General features: G+C 54.7%; 1 protein-coding gene across 6 annotated transcripts in view; it reads right to left on the bottom strand.

Moving 5' to 3' along the window:
• LOC123354232 (protein-arginine deiminase type-2-like) overlaps positions 1-14,822 on the bottom strand; it is a 162,121-nt gene that overhangs the window by 53,307 nt on the left and 93,992 nt on the right. For all 6 annotated transcript variants that reach the window (XM_044996054.1, XM_044996053.1, XM_044996055.1 and 3 more), the window contains 2 exons: positions 5,706-5,889; positions 2,134-2,206 (listed from right to left, as the gene is read on the bottom strand). In XM_044996054.1, the coding sequence (XP_044851989.1) occupies positions 2,134-2,206; positions 5,706-5,741 (109 nt within the window). In that variant the 5' untranslated portion in view covers positions 5,742-5,889. The remainder of the gene's footprint in view (positions 1-2,133; positions 2,207-5,705; positions 5,890-14,822) is intronic.

Here is a 14,822-nt window from a genome sequence, read left to right as displayed (position 1 = left end):
TCAAACTACAGCCCGGCACATTTAAATTAAATCTCACGAAACACTTCCTAACTGTAAGAACAGCAGGACAATGGAACAGACGCCTCCATGGAAGCTCCTTCACTGGAGGTTTTCAGAAAGAGGCTGGACAGCCACCTGTCTTGGATGGTTTAGGCACAACAAATCCTGCATCTTGGCCGGGGGTTAGACTAGGTGACTCTTGAAGTCCCTTCTAACCCTTTGGTTCTATGAGTCTATGATCCAATCCTGGACCCAGATCCATCTCTCTTACCTATGTAACCCCTACAGCGCCTGGGTGTGGTGCTTTATCCCACCTAATGGCACTGAGACCATCTGGAGATTAATGAGTCTGCTACAGCCTTAGCTAAGAACCATGTGGGTTTTAGCTCACGCATTTAGCTCCAGCGGTCCCAGGTTCGATTCCGCCCACTGATGACTGGGGTCTGTCGGCATTACCCCAATATACCACGGTGAGCAAAGTCCCCAGCAATCCCACTGCACTTTGGGATTTTGGAAATGTGACTGAAATGCGGCAGGTTTAACTTGTCTCCAGTTAATATCAGGCAGGTAGCAAAGCATTAGCTCAGTACTTCAGGGCTTCCCAATGTCCAGACCGCTCTCAGCATGACTATGTATCAATGTAGAGACAAACCCAGATGTCAGATCCAGCTTCTGACGAAGATAAAAATGGGTTTACATGGGCTAGTGTTTGAAATCTCTTCCTGCCCTTGCTAAGCCCAATCCCAGCGGTAACGGTCTCCACAGCTGCGGGTTGCGTGAGCCTTGGTGTATTTCTCAGACACAGCAGAGGGGTGGGGGAGAATTGTACCCACATAAGTGCCTCTGTTGCTAAGAATTCTCCATCTCAGATGCTTCTTTGATTGGGAAGGCAGGTACCAGGCAGCGACACAGCAGTGGGTCAGAGCAAAATTCCCAGTGGGCCCTGGCCTCCTTACTGCATGCAGCAGACTAGCAAGACAGCTGACTTCCCAATTTCATCTCAAAGACGCATCGAAACTGACGGCTAAAATCAAGATGCCCCATTTCTGAAGTTGTTGTGCCTCTCAGACAGTACCTCAGCCACAAACTTTCTAAGGCTTTGTCTACACTGGCAATTGAAGGACAAAACTGGTGTCTTTCGGAGGTGTTAATCGCCCACCCCCACCCAGAAAGACAAAAGTTTTGCTACAAGTGCCTGTGTGAACGGCGCGTTGTCGGCAGAAGCGCTCTCCTATTGACAACGCGAACGCCGCTCGTTGGGGATGAAAGTATTTTGTCGGCAAAAGTGCCGACAAACAGCGGCTACACTGCCCGACTATTAGCGACACGGCTGTGTTGACACGGCCATGTCACTAAAAGCTGTGCAATGTAGCCAAAGCCTAAGGAACAGCGGCAAGAGGTGATGTGGCAGTACGTTTTGGATCAATGGCACATTTCTTGACAGACTGACAACTCAGATCTGCATCCCCTAGTCTCCCTGCAGCAGCTTTTGCATGGCCCTCAGGCCAATCCTATGAGTGGAAACATCCTTCTTCACTAGAACAGGCTACGTTGGGCTTACCATTGGGGCTTCCTAAGCTCCCTGTCCTACCACTGTGGGCATAGGTGCCGACTCCATGGGTGCTCCAGGGCTGGAGCACCCACGGAAAAAATATTAGCACCCCCCCGGAAACCAGCATCCACTCCTCCCCCACAGCACCTCCTGCCCACTGGCGCCCTGCTGATCAACTCCTCCCCTTCCCTCCCAGCGCCTCCCACCCGCCATGATCAGCTGGTCCGCGGCGTGCAGGAGGAGCTGGGGGGAGGGGGCGGAGCGGAGGCAGGAAGAGGTGGGGCGGGGGTGGGATGTTGGGGGAAGGGGTGGAGTGGGGGTGGGGCCTGAGGCTGAGCACCCATGGGGAAAAGGGGAAGCCGTGGGCCATCGCTTTGCCTACACGGCTGCACGGCTGGATTTGCCTGGGCTTTGCCCCCGTGCTTGCCAGAAGCAGGACCAGCAGTTCATTTCACTCCAACGTTCCCAGGTCTGAGCGGATTCCTTTAAGTAGCTCAGAGAAGCGCTATTAATTTGCAACCTAAAACCTCAGGGATGCAAGACTACAGGCGCTGCTCTGCCCCGAACGCACTTGCACTTACCAATGCCTGTCAGGAAGACACCAGCTTGGTCTATGGGCGGCCCTCCATCCTCGCCGTAATAGTTCACCGTTACCTGGAAACGCACAACGCAGGCTAGTGAGGGAGAGGGGTGGGCAGGCCGGGGCCTGGCCATTTACACCCCATAGCCGGAGAGCGACACAGGGCCCCGATCCTTGGTGCCACTCTCCCAGTGCAGCTTTCTGCCCCAGGGCTAGCGCTCCAATCCCTGCCTGTGGCTTGGTTCTGTCCCTGCCCTGACTCCCGCCCCTGCTCCTCTCTGGCCAACATTGCTCCCTTCTCATCCCTCCAAATCGCTGCTGCGACTGCGAGCTGCCACCACGTCACTGCCCTGCCGGAAGCTCGCCACCGGCTTCCTCTCTCCCTCTGTGTCAAGTTCAAGTGGCTCATCCTCACCTTTGATCCCCCACCCCCTTCCCACTCCAGCCCTACCTCGCCCTCTGGGATCCTTCTCCCACTCGACTCGATGCTTCTCTCAGGCCTGGGATGTCCCAGCAACCCGAGCCTTCGCATCCCGCCAGCACACCCTGCTCCGCGGCTGCCTAATGTGGATCGGCCAACAGAGCTCTCTTCTGGAAGGTAACACACTGCACTGGCTTGGGTTCAATGCATCTACAGCTGCATTCTGCAGCCTTTACTCAGTCCACTGGCCTCCATGGAGGTTTTGCCCGGGGAAGGTCTATGGGTCAGATTCCCCCCGAAAGGCACCGTGTGTCTGAATTATATTTATCTGTTGTATTGGGGCACAGACTGGGGAGAGGCACCCTGGTGCCAACGCACAGCCCAGCCATGGAGATGTAGCTGTTTCTGTTTGAGTTTTCCCCAATCTTGGGGCAGCCGGTTCAATCTCCGGTGCAGGCCAGAGAAGTTGGGAAGGCGGCTCTGAACGGTGCCCCGACCCGTTATGGGCGTTTGTGCTCCTGGGGAGTGGCCAGTACCTAGGAACATACTGGCGGTAACCCCCCCCCCCCCCCCCCGTGCCAGGGCTGCCCCGGAGGTAGGATGTAGCGCTGGCTGCTCTGTCTCTGCCTGCTGGGAAGGCCCCTCTACTGGGCATCTGCCACAGTGCTCAGCAGAAAGGCGACGCTCTCTCTGTCTCAGCACTCGCTAAGACGAGGACAAACGCTGCAGTCCTGACCTGCGGCACCCCTGCTTTTCCCGGCGGGGCTCTCCTAAGCAGGAGCAGGGCCACGCACTCAGCCGGGGACTAGTCACCCCATCAAACCCATATTCACTCCTGAACCAAACAGGACTGGAAGCCCGTCTTCAGCGCTCAGAAAGCCAGTCCCTATCCGTGTTCTGCCCTGCCCTGCAGCTCCTGTAAGGGATCGGATGCCTGGCTTGGTCATGAGACTTCAGCGATCTGGCATGTGGCCCCTCGAGAAGAGAGCCAGCTCGCGCGGATCCAGCAGCTCGGCTGGTATGTGGCAGCAGCTGCAGTTAGTGTCTTGTTGCCAAGTGAGAGACTCATGTTGAGAGAGAAGGTTTAAGCGATTAGGCCTGAAGGCGCTCTCCATTACCCGGGGGGCAGGGCGACCTGGAAGGAAACCCACTGCTCCCTGCAACAGAGCTCCTCCTTGCTGAGAGAAGCCAAGCGGCCACGGAGCGTGAAGTCTGCGTGCAGGAGGAATGGGACGGAGGAGGCGGCAAAAGGAGCAGCTTCCTGACCTCTGTGTGAATCAGGAGGTACCCCTGCAAAGGCCAGTGATCTGCTCAGGCTCAGGACTTAGCCTGCTTGTGGGAAGCACTATCTTTAGAGCTGGGTGAGTGGGGAAGATGGATCCAAAGTCTGGAAGGGTCCCAGGGAGACAGAGACCAGCAGGGAGATAGAAGGGACTTGCATTAAGCCAGGTCTCAGCTTGTCCTGTTCCTGAAGAGGGAGAGACAGGGGCCGATTGCTATAGAATTAAGTAACAGATGGATGGAAGGAAGGAGAGGGGAGCAGGCAGAGGAAGGACTTTGGGTAGAACATCTTCTCCCAGCAAACAGCATCGACTTCACATTGTTAGCAAGAGGAGGCTATGGTGGAAGGGTGAGCGTAGAAGTGGGTTTGCTGCCATGTTCTGTTCGCTACCTTGTGGGGCCCACTGGGATATACCCCCTGGTTAAGGAGCTCAGCGTTAGCCAAACTCCGCTCCCGTTGCAATCAATGGGAGTTTTATCACTGAGTTCGATGGGAGCGGAGGTCGGGCAGCACTTTTGAAAATCCCACTCTCAAAAGGAGACAGGACTGCTGCACAAGGACTTTACAACGAAAAGCCTTTTTGTTTCACGAGCCGAACTGCCAGATCGTGCGTCGATTTCACAGTCCAGCCCGAACTCCCCAAGTTTGCTCCCCAGCTTACAGAGTTGGACGGAGGATCCCATGCAATACATTGATCTGATCAGTTGAGTCTGTTCACCCCCTCGTTTACAAGTTGCTTATCAACAGCCCAACAGAACAAGTTTCAGCCTAGGAGTTGTCAGCAAACTGCTCTTTACCGGTCCTGGCGTACAACCATCTCCCTCGGTCACAAGGTATTTTAACTGCTTCCTCGTTGGGCGAGTGAAACACTTTAAACACGACAACAGCACCAACTCCTAACAAGACTGCGGCCATCCATGCCTTGCCAGCTCCCTAGGATGCCAACAAGCTTGACAGTGTCTCGGGAATGCTCAGCTCTGGTAATTTTTCCTGCTGGTTTCTGCACCACCAGGCCTGGCCACTGAGTGACCTGAGTGAAAAGTACAGCGAATGGAGCATTATGGTCGGATGTCCTCAGATGGACCCTTGAGCAAGAGACAGAGTGGTATTACCCTGTTGGCTTTGGGGCCATCCTCGTACAGCAAGATACACACAATAAGCACAATGATGGGCACACACAGACAGGAGGGTGCTTGCTCCTGTCTGGTGCTATGAACCTTTCTTCCTCTGCCTTTACATCACATTCTTCACCCCAAACTCAGACCAGGAGCCTCCTGAGTCTGCATTTGACCCCGTACCACCTAAGCTACACGTGCACATCAAATCATCTCTCTCTGCACCTCAATCAAAGATGCGACACGACAGAACGGCGACCGCTGTGGCAAAGTTAAAAGGAAGCCGGCCCCCAATCAGAAACATGGAGCATCCTCCTGTGACATTAGAGCTTCCAAGTCTGGCTGAGGACATGAGAGAAGAGGCCACTTTACACAAATGTCCTTACCCGACAGTGTCAGTTCAGTGGAGACTACACCCAGCCACGCTCTGTCCAGTTTAGGACAGATGTTCTCATGGCACCTTCAAACCCAGAATCCTCCTGGGATATCTACTCTCCTGCTGCTTCTCCTTGCCCACACAGGTCCATCTATTGCCCCACCTCTGTCGTCGGGAGAGGATATGATGGACTTTGCTCTGGCCACCACACCAAGGAGTGAGAATTAACCTGTACCTGCCCACGAAGATCTATTTCCCCTTGAGCCTAGCTCGCCCATGGGAAGACCTGCAAGTGTCTCTTACAGTATCTCATCCCTGCTCCTGTCTCAAGCCAAGCGAGAGCCCAGGATGCAAGGACGCTCGCCGGCCCTTTCTTTACCTTGTTGTCGTTGGCCTCTGTACTGGCTTTGTTCATGCTGAGTTTCAGGATCGTCTTGTGGTCAAGAGGCCACTGCTTCCCTCCGTTGGCGGGGGCCACCTGCGATTGGTCATCGGTAACGACTTCAACTTGAACCCCGGCCGTGTGCTTCACGCTGAACGACACAGCACCTGCGGGAGCCGCTCTGCAACAGAGAAGGGGAAGGGGATCAGTCAGAGAGAATCGGTGGAGAGAAGAATTGGAGATGCCTCACTGCCCCCTACCCGGCAGGGCTGACCCCGACCTTTGGCAAGAGGAAAAGGTGGCTCAGTGATCACTGCACACATGCATCCTGGCAGCATTTTCAAACATAGCGACCTGATTTTCAGAGGCAGAGCACCCACAGCGCCCATCAGCAGAGGTGGGAGGTGCCTACAGCTAAGCACTTAAATCCATACCAAGGCACCTACAGAAGTGGCACCTGAAGAGGTGCTGAGCCCGCCTGAGCTTACATTAAAGTCAATAGATAAGCAACTGCTTCTCACCACCAAAGATCAGGCCACTCAAGCGCAAAAACATGGATTGAGCTGCCCGGTTTTAGGCATCCGAGTTTGAAAATACTGACCAGCTCACGTATCAAGATCCATGCCTGGCCACGCCAGCATGGTGCCTCCCTTCACTTTCCTTGCTGCACACAGATCTGGCTAAGCAGGATGTCTTTCTTTGGAGTTAAAATGAACCCTCCACTCTTGCTGCCCCCTGATAAGAAAAGATCAGACCTTCCATTGTGTGCGCGAGGGGAGCAGCCTACCCCAACGGCTGGAGCAAGGGGCTAGGAGCCAGGAGCCCTGGCTCCCATTCCTCACTCTGCCATGTGATCTTGAAGAAGTCACTTCAACTCTTGGGGCCAGATTTTTAAAAGGTATCTGTGTACCTAAATCCCACTGATTTCAAAGAGTACTAGGCACCTAAGTACCGTTAAAATCTGGCCCTCTGTGCCTCAGTTTCCCCAACTGTACAATGAAGAGAGTCATTTTTCCCCACCTTTGCAAGAGCTCTCAGAGCCCTGGCTAAAACTAGGGATTTCATAGACAGGAACTAGCTGTAAGAGCTCTTAGAAAACACTAACCAACCTGATCCTTAATATCCAGGCCTTTTAATGCTATGCACGTGAACTGGATCACGGCCCCTCCTCCGGCCAGGCCCAGTTATAACGAGCCATGAGGCTCAAAGGCTGAAATCTTAGACAAATGCCAGCTGTCTTTTTTTAACTTCTCTGATCACAATGAACGGATCACAAATCTAGTCCATAAGCCGAAATGGGCATCTCAGGCGCCAGTTAAAATTGCTAAGTGACAGTCATGTCCTGACCGACCCATCACTTAAAAATGCAAGCAGTTTAAACCCTGTGGAATGAAACACTGAGGAAACACACAGCTTTTCCACTGCACCCACAGAAAGACACACATTGGGGGAGATTTTCAGTTCGGGGGATTTAGCCACGCGACTCCCACTCACTTTAATTTTCCAGCAGATCGAGGGATGTGATCATTCCCCTCTATTCAGCACTGGTGAGGCCTCATCTGGAGTAGTGTGTCCAGTTTTGGGTTCCACACTACAAGAAGGATGTGGATAAATTGGAGAGAGTCCAGCGGAGGGCAACAAAAATGATTAGGGGGCTGGAGCACATGACTTACGAGGAGAGGCTGAGGGAACTGAGATTGTTTAGCCTGCAGAAGAGAAGAATGAGGGGGGATTTGAAGCTGCTTTCAACTACCTGAAAGGGGGTTCCAAAGAGGATGGATCTAGACTGTTCTCAGTGGTATCAGATGACAGAACAAGGAGTAATGGTCTCAAGTTGCAGAGTGGGAGGTTTAGGTTGGACATTAGGAAAAACTTTTTCACTAGTAGGGTGGTGAAGCACTGGAATGGGTTACCTAGGGAGGTGGTGGAATCTCCTTCCTTAAAGGTTTTTAAGGTCAGGCTTGACAAAGCCCTGGCTGGGATGATTTAGTTAGGTTTGGTCCTGCTTTGAGCAGGGGGTTGGACTAGATGACCTCCTGAGGTCCCTTCCAACCCTGAGATTCTATGATGATCTTACAAGGGGCTGAAGGCCCTCAACTTCCACTGGAGTCAGAGTCTCTTCTAGACAAATGACAAAAAGTTAAGGATATGTTTAAGAATGTAAGAACGGCCAGACTGGGTCAGATCAAAGGTCCATCCAGCCCAGTATCCTGTCTTCCGACAGTGGCCAATCATCAAATGATTCATCTCCTGTCGCCCATTCCCAGCTTCTGACAAACAGAGGCCAGGGACAGAAGCGGCACCAGGGTTTTTGCCGCCCTAGGTGGCAGCGCTCCTCCTCTGAGGAGCGAGTGAAAGACCCGCCGCCGAAGACCCGGAGCAGAAGGACCCCCCACCGCCGAATTTCCACCAAGGGCGGCAAAATGCCGCCCCGCAAATCCTGCCGCCCTAGCCGACCACCTAGGGTCGCCTAGTGGAAGTGCCAGCCCTGGCTAGGGACACCATCCCTGCCCATCCTGGCTAATAACTTCATGAAGGATAGGTCCATCGAGGGCTATCTAGTTCTTTTTTGAACCCTGTTTCTGTTCTGATTGACTGAATGTAACTCTTAGGTTAGGTCTCCGCTGCAGAAAAAGGTGTGGTCTTAACTCGGGTGAAAATACAACTCTACCTCGATGTAACGCTGTCCTCGGGAGCCAAAAAAATCTTACGCTGTTATAGGTGAAACTGCGTTATATTGAACTTGCTTTGATCCAGCCCTGCCCCACCCCGGAGCGCTGCTTTACCGTGTTATATCAGGTCGCGTTATATTGAGGTAGAGGTGTAGCAGTGAGGACAGCTTTGTACTCCAGCGAGCAGCTCGAGTTCAAGCCAGCCAGGCAGCCTCGGGTTGAACTCGACTTGCCAGCCCACATTAAAACCCAAGTTGCCATGTCTTCACTGCTATTTCAACCTGGGTTAAGAACATGCCTTTTTCGTTTTTTTGCAGCATAGACTTTCGGATCAGCCTGAATGCTCCCGACGATGCCTCGGAAAGGGCCTCTCTGCCCACATTCCTCACTGTTTTGTTTAACAGTTTGCTGCTCCCAAGAGGGCTCCGGCGCTCGCTAGGATCCGAGTGGCAAGTGAACATTAACAGGCTGCGGATGAAACCGGAGCTAATTCCCTGAAAAAATCCCAAAGGAGGTTCAGCGCATTCACCCATTTCTATGTACAAAGAATTCTGTGGCTCCCCCATGCTAATGTGAATACAACAGTACACCTGGAACAAGCCCCAGCCCTGTGAAAGTCACATTTTTTAAGGGGGGTGGGGGGCTCAGAGCAGGAAATCTTTCCAGGAACTCATTTGCTGTAGTGCTCTTCCCGGCCAGAGTCTGCTGGCACCTGTCTGCAGTGTGAGCGAACAGGATCCAGGCTGTCCTCACTCCCCCCCCCCCCCCCCGGGATCTTTGGCTTTGCAGCCACCTGTGGGTGAAATTAAAGGGAAAACGCATGTACCGAAGGAAGGAACCAGCTGAGGTTGCAGCCCGGGAGCTGGTCTGACTCCGGAGTGAAGCCAAGTTCTCTTTACTCGGGAGCTGGCCCCATGGGCAAGATCACTGACCACGCAGGCTTCACTGTGTGTTTTCAGGGCCCACCCTGCGCCCTTTGATAGCAATGAGAACGTGGCCGTTCGTGGTGGTGGGAGTCGTTCTGGACTCGGAGCAAGTCTGGGGTGGTCCGTGGGTACATGCTGACACATTTGGGGAGGCTACCTCTCAATGTCAAGACTTCTCTGCTGTTTTCAAACACAGCGTGCGGCTGGCCTGCCTCTGGGACATAGCGGGAGTAGGGGGCGCTGTGCCTGGCGCCGGCCGTCCCTCCCCACGGGACTCTGGAAGTAGCAACGGGCCAGCTGAATTAGTGACTGGCAACATTCTGTTGATGTCCCCCTGCCGTATCGCTCATTTTCCACCAATGCAATCCCTGCCCCTACCAAGAGGACTCTGTCCTTACAGGAGATCGACTCCTGGATGAAGAGCAGCTGGTGTGAACTCAGCTTTGGCAAGGCTGAAGTGATGCTGATTAGGGAATGCTTGGAGAACTAGTCAGGTCATTGTCCTGCCCTTCCACTGAGGGCATCTGCCCCTTGTTTAAGAGGCAGTGTGGCCTAATGGCAAGAGTACTAGATTCAGGCAACCTGGATTTTATTTCCAGCTCTGCCACTGACCTGCTGAGTGACCTTGGACAAGTCCCTTTCTCACCCTGTGCCTCAGTTTTCCCACCTGTAAAATGGGGATAATGAGACTGACCTCCTTTGTAAAGCGCTGTGAGATCAGCTGATGGAAATCACTAGATAAGGATGTGTGCATTATTATAAGCCTCGGGAACCTACTCAATTCAGCATTTAGTCTGGATAGCAAGGAAATGCCCCCTTCTGCCTCCGTGTTTGCTAGGAAACTTCAACGCTTCCTGCCTGACAAGGATCAGCCCAGCGCGACCCCTATGTTCCTTGCCGCCAAGGTGGAGAACTGCAACTCGCTGTATCTGGGGGTGAAGGGGCCAGCAACATGGCGGCCCCAGCACACGCAGAAAGCAGCAGCCCGCTCCTCAGGGAGATTCAAAACTCATCGCCCCTCTGCTTCAGTCCCTCCACTGGCTGCCTGTCGGCTTCCATTGCCAGGGCAGGGCTCATGTCCTGATCTTGGAGACCAGCAGAGGGTAGGCGCTGAGCTCCCAGCAGCGGTCGCATCTCAGTCTGCGTTCCACCAAGACCTCTGCCCTCCTCTGGACAAAGCAAGCTCACAAAGCCCAGGACTAAACGGGAGCCCTGGATGCCAACTGTTCTCTGTCGCGGGGCACAGCTGGGTGCGAAACAAGCTCCAGAAGGCGTCAGACCATCCCAAGCTGAGCCCCCTCCGCTGGGAAACAGAGAAAACGCGTGATGGCCACCAGGGACCTCACCAAGCAGATCTAAACTTACGGGGATGCCACGCTGACAAACTCTGGAGATACTTTACGTGTCAGGGGTCTGATCCTGCAGGAGGTCCTTGTTGTTTCAGCTGGGGCCCAATCTTGTGAGACGCCTCCTCGGTCACTGACTCCACTGGGAGCGCAGATCTCAGCCCCCTGCACCTTCAGGCATGTAATGAGTGGGGTCATGTGTCAAGCAGCTGGCTCAGAACTGCCCAGTGCCACTCCGTTCCCTGCTCCCCCACACCTCACGCGACCAGGCCTGTGAGACGCCCAGCCCGAGCTGCAAAATGCTCCGTGTGTCAATATTGTGGGTGGGTTTATAGCAGCAGACATGTCAACCCAGCTTATGCTGGTGAATTCTGACACGTAGGGACTCTTCACATGCCCAGCATAGCTGCCTCATCCTCGCTATTGCTAAAATAACCCAAGGGCAACACTCTAAGAGCTGGGCGATGCCAGCGGAGACAGATTCAATTTCCTTTCAGCCTAATAAACACAGGATCCAACGGAGCATATTCGCCTTGGGCTAGAGGGGAGTCATCTTCTCTCGGCAGGAGACGTATCAGAACATCAGAGGGTTTGTGGACAGGGGTGCCACAATAAATGGAAAAATAGCCGACCCTTCCTTACAAATAGCTTCATGTTTATTTTTCCTGCGAGTCTGACTTAAGCCCAGGTGGCTAGCGAGCCTCCGTACTTATGGGTAGGTGAGAACAACATTGTAATCTCGGGTCTGTGCGACCTGGGTTTCCAGACTCGTTTCCAACCCTGCCTTTGAGCATCTGCACCGTACTGTAGGCTTGGGCTTACAATCGCTGGATCTGGGTCTCCCAGCCGTGCTAATGCGTCCACACTGCACCACGCAGACCCTCGCTCTCGGGTCTGCAGTTTGAGCTGTGTCCACACTGACCCACTCTCCTTGCAGGGTCTGCACCCCTGGGTCCTCAACCTTTTACAGCCAAACCCCTTTGTCTCCTAGACTGGTGAAAACGGGGTTTTCCAGTGACTATGCAAAGCACCTCTTGGGGTGGAATTTCTCTGGAGCGGTTTACAATCCTGGGGCAATCCTCCCTCTCCTCTCCCCCACCCCGTTTTAGCTCCTGGAGGAGCTGTGGGACCCCTCCCCCACACAGGGCCGTCAAGAGCGGGTTGGGGCCCCGGTGAAAAAAATTTTTTCGGGCCCCCCAGCAAGGGCAGACCAGCTAAACAGGGCTGACGAAGCCAGGCCCTGGGCCCCCTTCCAGACCGCCGGGCCCCGGTAATTTGTACCAGCTTCCCCCTCACCGGCCCTTTCCCCACCGAGCAGAACATAATCACACACAAACGGCTCATTAAAGTCACACAAGGGTGGGGGATAGGGCCGGTGCAAAGGTATTTCATGCCCTAGGTGAAACTTCCACCTTGCCCCCCCACCCGCAGCAGCTCCCCCCTCCACCCTGAGGCGCCCCCCCCCGCCTCAGCTCACCCCTGCTCTGCCTCCTCCCTGAGCACGCCCACTTCTCCCGCCTCCCAGGCTTGCGGCGCCAATCAGCTTAGGCGCTGCAAGCCTGGGAGGTGGGAGAAGTGAAGCGGCCACGGCGTGCTCGGGGAGGATGTGGGGCAGGGGTGATCTGAGGCAGGGAGTTCCCCTGAGTGCCCCCCCCTTACTGGCTGCAGGTGGCCCTCCCCGCGCTCCCCTGCCCCAGCTTCCTCCGCCTAAATGCTGGTGGCGACCGCGGCGGCTGAAGATCCGGCCGCCGCGGTTGCTGCTGAAGAAAACGGCGCCCCCCAAATCCTAGTGCCCTAAGCGACTGCCTAGGTCGCCTAAATGGTAGCACCGGCCCTGGTGGGGGAGCAGCACGTGTCACACCAGCTTCCAGGTGGAAACTCTGGGAGGTTTTAAAGTATTTCACATCTTCGCCTAGGGCCACTTCGCCTGGAGCGAGCGTGTGAAGGTTTGTCTATACCACAAAGAAAAACCCGCTGCACTGAGTCTCAGGGCGCGGGACAATTGACTGGAGCTGAAAAAGAGCAGTGTAGACGCTCCCGCTCAGGCTGGAGCCCGGGCGCCGAAACCCGGCCAGCAAGGAGAGTCACAGGGTGTGTCTAGACTCCATGGCGGTTAAAAACCAGCAGCTGGCCGGGGGCAGCTTACTCAGGCTAGGGGCTGTTTAGTTGCAGTGTAGACATCTGGGCTCCAGCTGCAGCTGAGCTCCGGGACCCTCTCACGTTGCAGGCCAAGCCCGGAAATCTACACTGCAGTAAAAAAGCCCCACAGCTTCAGCCCTGTGAGCCTGAGTCAGCAGGCATGGGCCAGCCGCGGGTTTTTAAACTTACCCTGGGCTGTTGCTTTAGACAGTTCTAGTTCCTTTGTCCGTTGGCCATTTTGAACCAGCTCAAACCCGTCTACACTATTTCCCCAAGGGCCAACACTTCAAAAAGACTGTCCCTGCATTAGAAAGACAAGGCGGGTGAGGTAATAGCGGTTACTGGCCCAAAAGAAATAAGCTTGGAGCTTACACAGAGCTCTTCTTCAGGTCTGGGAAACTGAGGCCACGTCTACGCTACCAGTGGACAGCAAAACTGACATCGGTCAGGGGTGTGACTATTGCACCCCCCTCAGCGACATAAGTTATGCTGGCATAAGTACATGGCAGTGTGGCTGAGGTGTTTCTACAAGATGCTACCTGCCCTGCTCAGTGGGACCTGGAATCTGTTAGAATGAGATGTGTCAGAGCTACAAAATTCACAAAAGAACATGCAAACTCTGAACGCCCGCTCCATAGCGCACGGGGGGCTAGATTGGCCCCTCGGAGAAATAAGGGCCAGCTGCAAAATTTGGATCAAGATCTTGGTTCAGACTGCAAACCCCTCCCAGGTGTTAGGAGTGCAGGCTCTGGGGTTGGGTCAAGCTTGTTACAAAGACACAGGGCAGCTAGGATACCTGGATATGAGTTTTGAATTTGTGTGTGTGCACGTGTGTGCGTGAGAGAGAGAATCAGGGCTTTTGGTTTCATCTCTACTAGAATAAGTCTTGTTTGCTGACTGCACTGTGGCTCCCCATCCCCTTAGCACAGGGGTGGGCAAACTTTTTGGCCTGAGGGCCACATCAGGGTTCCGAAACTGTGTGGAGGGCGACGTAGGGAAGGCCGTGCCTCCCCGAACAGCCTGCCCTCCCCCCATCCGCCCCCTGACTGCTCCCCTCAGAACCCCTGACCCATCCAACCCTCCCTGCTCCTTGTCCCTTCACCACCACCCCGGGACAACACCCCCTATCCAACCCCCCCTGCTCCCTGTCCCGACTGCCCTGACCCCTATCCGCCCCCCACCCAGAACCTCCCGCCCCATTCAACTGCCCCCTGCCCACCCTGACCCCTATCCACCACTCCCCAGAACCTGCACCCCATTCAACTGCCCCCTGCCCCAACTGCCCCCAGGACCCTCTGCCCCTTATTAACCCACCCCCGCCACACACACACCAGAGCACTGGCGGCATGGTGAGCTGAGGCAGCGGGGAAAGGGGAGACAGCAGGGGAGGGGCCGGGGGCTAGCCTCCCAGGCCAGGAGCTCAAGGGCCGGGCAGGATAGTCCCACAGGCCAGATGTGGCCCACAGGCCACAGTTTGCCCACCTCTGCCTTAGCAAGTGAATGGACCAGATTTCATAATACCAAAGAGCTGACTGCTTTGGCAGTTATGGGCTCTTTCCAAAAACGAGCTGGAAACATAAATGCAGAGACGGTTATGTTCAGAAAGCCAAGCTAGGGGACGTGCTGATGAGCCAGGCCACCCATTGCTGCAGGAGAGCACGAAGCCTGACCTCAGCTGTCCCGGGTCGTGTTGTGACCCCTCGCCTGCTGCGGGTCACTGCAAAATAATCCTATAACCAGCCCACGGTGGTGCAACAAGTAACCAGAAACTCAGTTACCAAAGCAACTAATCCTGCGGCTCATGCCTAGTAACTGGAGCCTCTCTGCTTTCAGACACATTCGGCCCTGTGCATTGCAGCAGAGTGAAGGGCGATGCTACCTTGTCTCCCCAGTGACCCAGACCCTCCCCTCCTCCACCCCCTTGTGAGGCCTTACAACAGAGCAGCCATTGCCAGGAAAGAGGCAGCACCATAAAGCCCAAGCTGATGCCCTGCACATCTCTAGGAGGCCTGGGTGATAGGCAAGAGCTGG

Source organism: Mauremys mutica, chromosome 21 (genome assembly GCF_020497125.1).
Source record: "Mauremys mutica isolate MM-2020 ecotype Southern chromosome 21, ASM2049712v1, whole genome shotgun sequence".
Classification (NCBI taxonomy): domain Eukaryota; kingdom Metazoa; phylum Chordata; order Testudines; family Geoemydidae; genus Mauremys; species Mauremys mutica.
The sequence above is the reverse complement of the archived record's forward strand: the minus strand, read 5'-3'. Positions and strand labels throughout refer to the sequence as shown.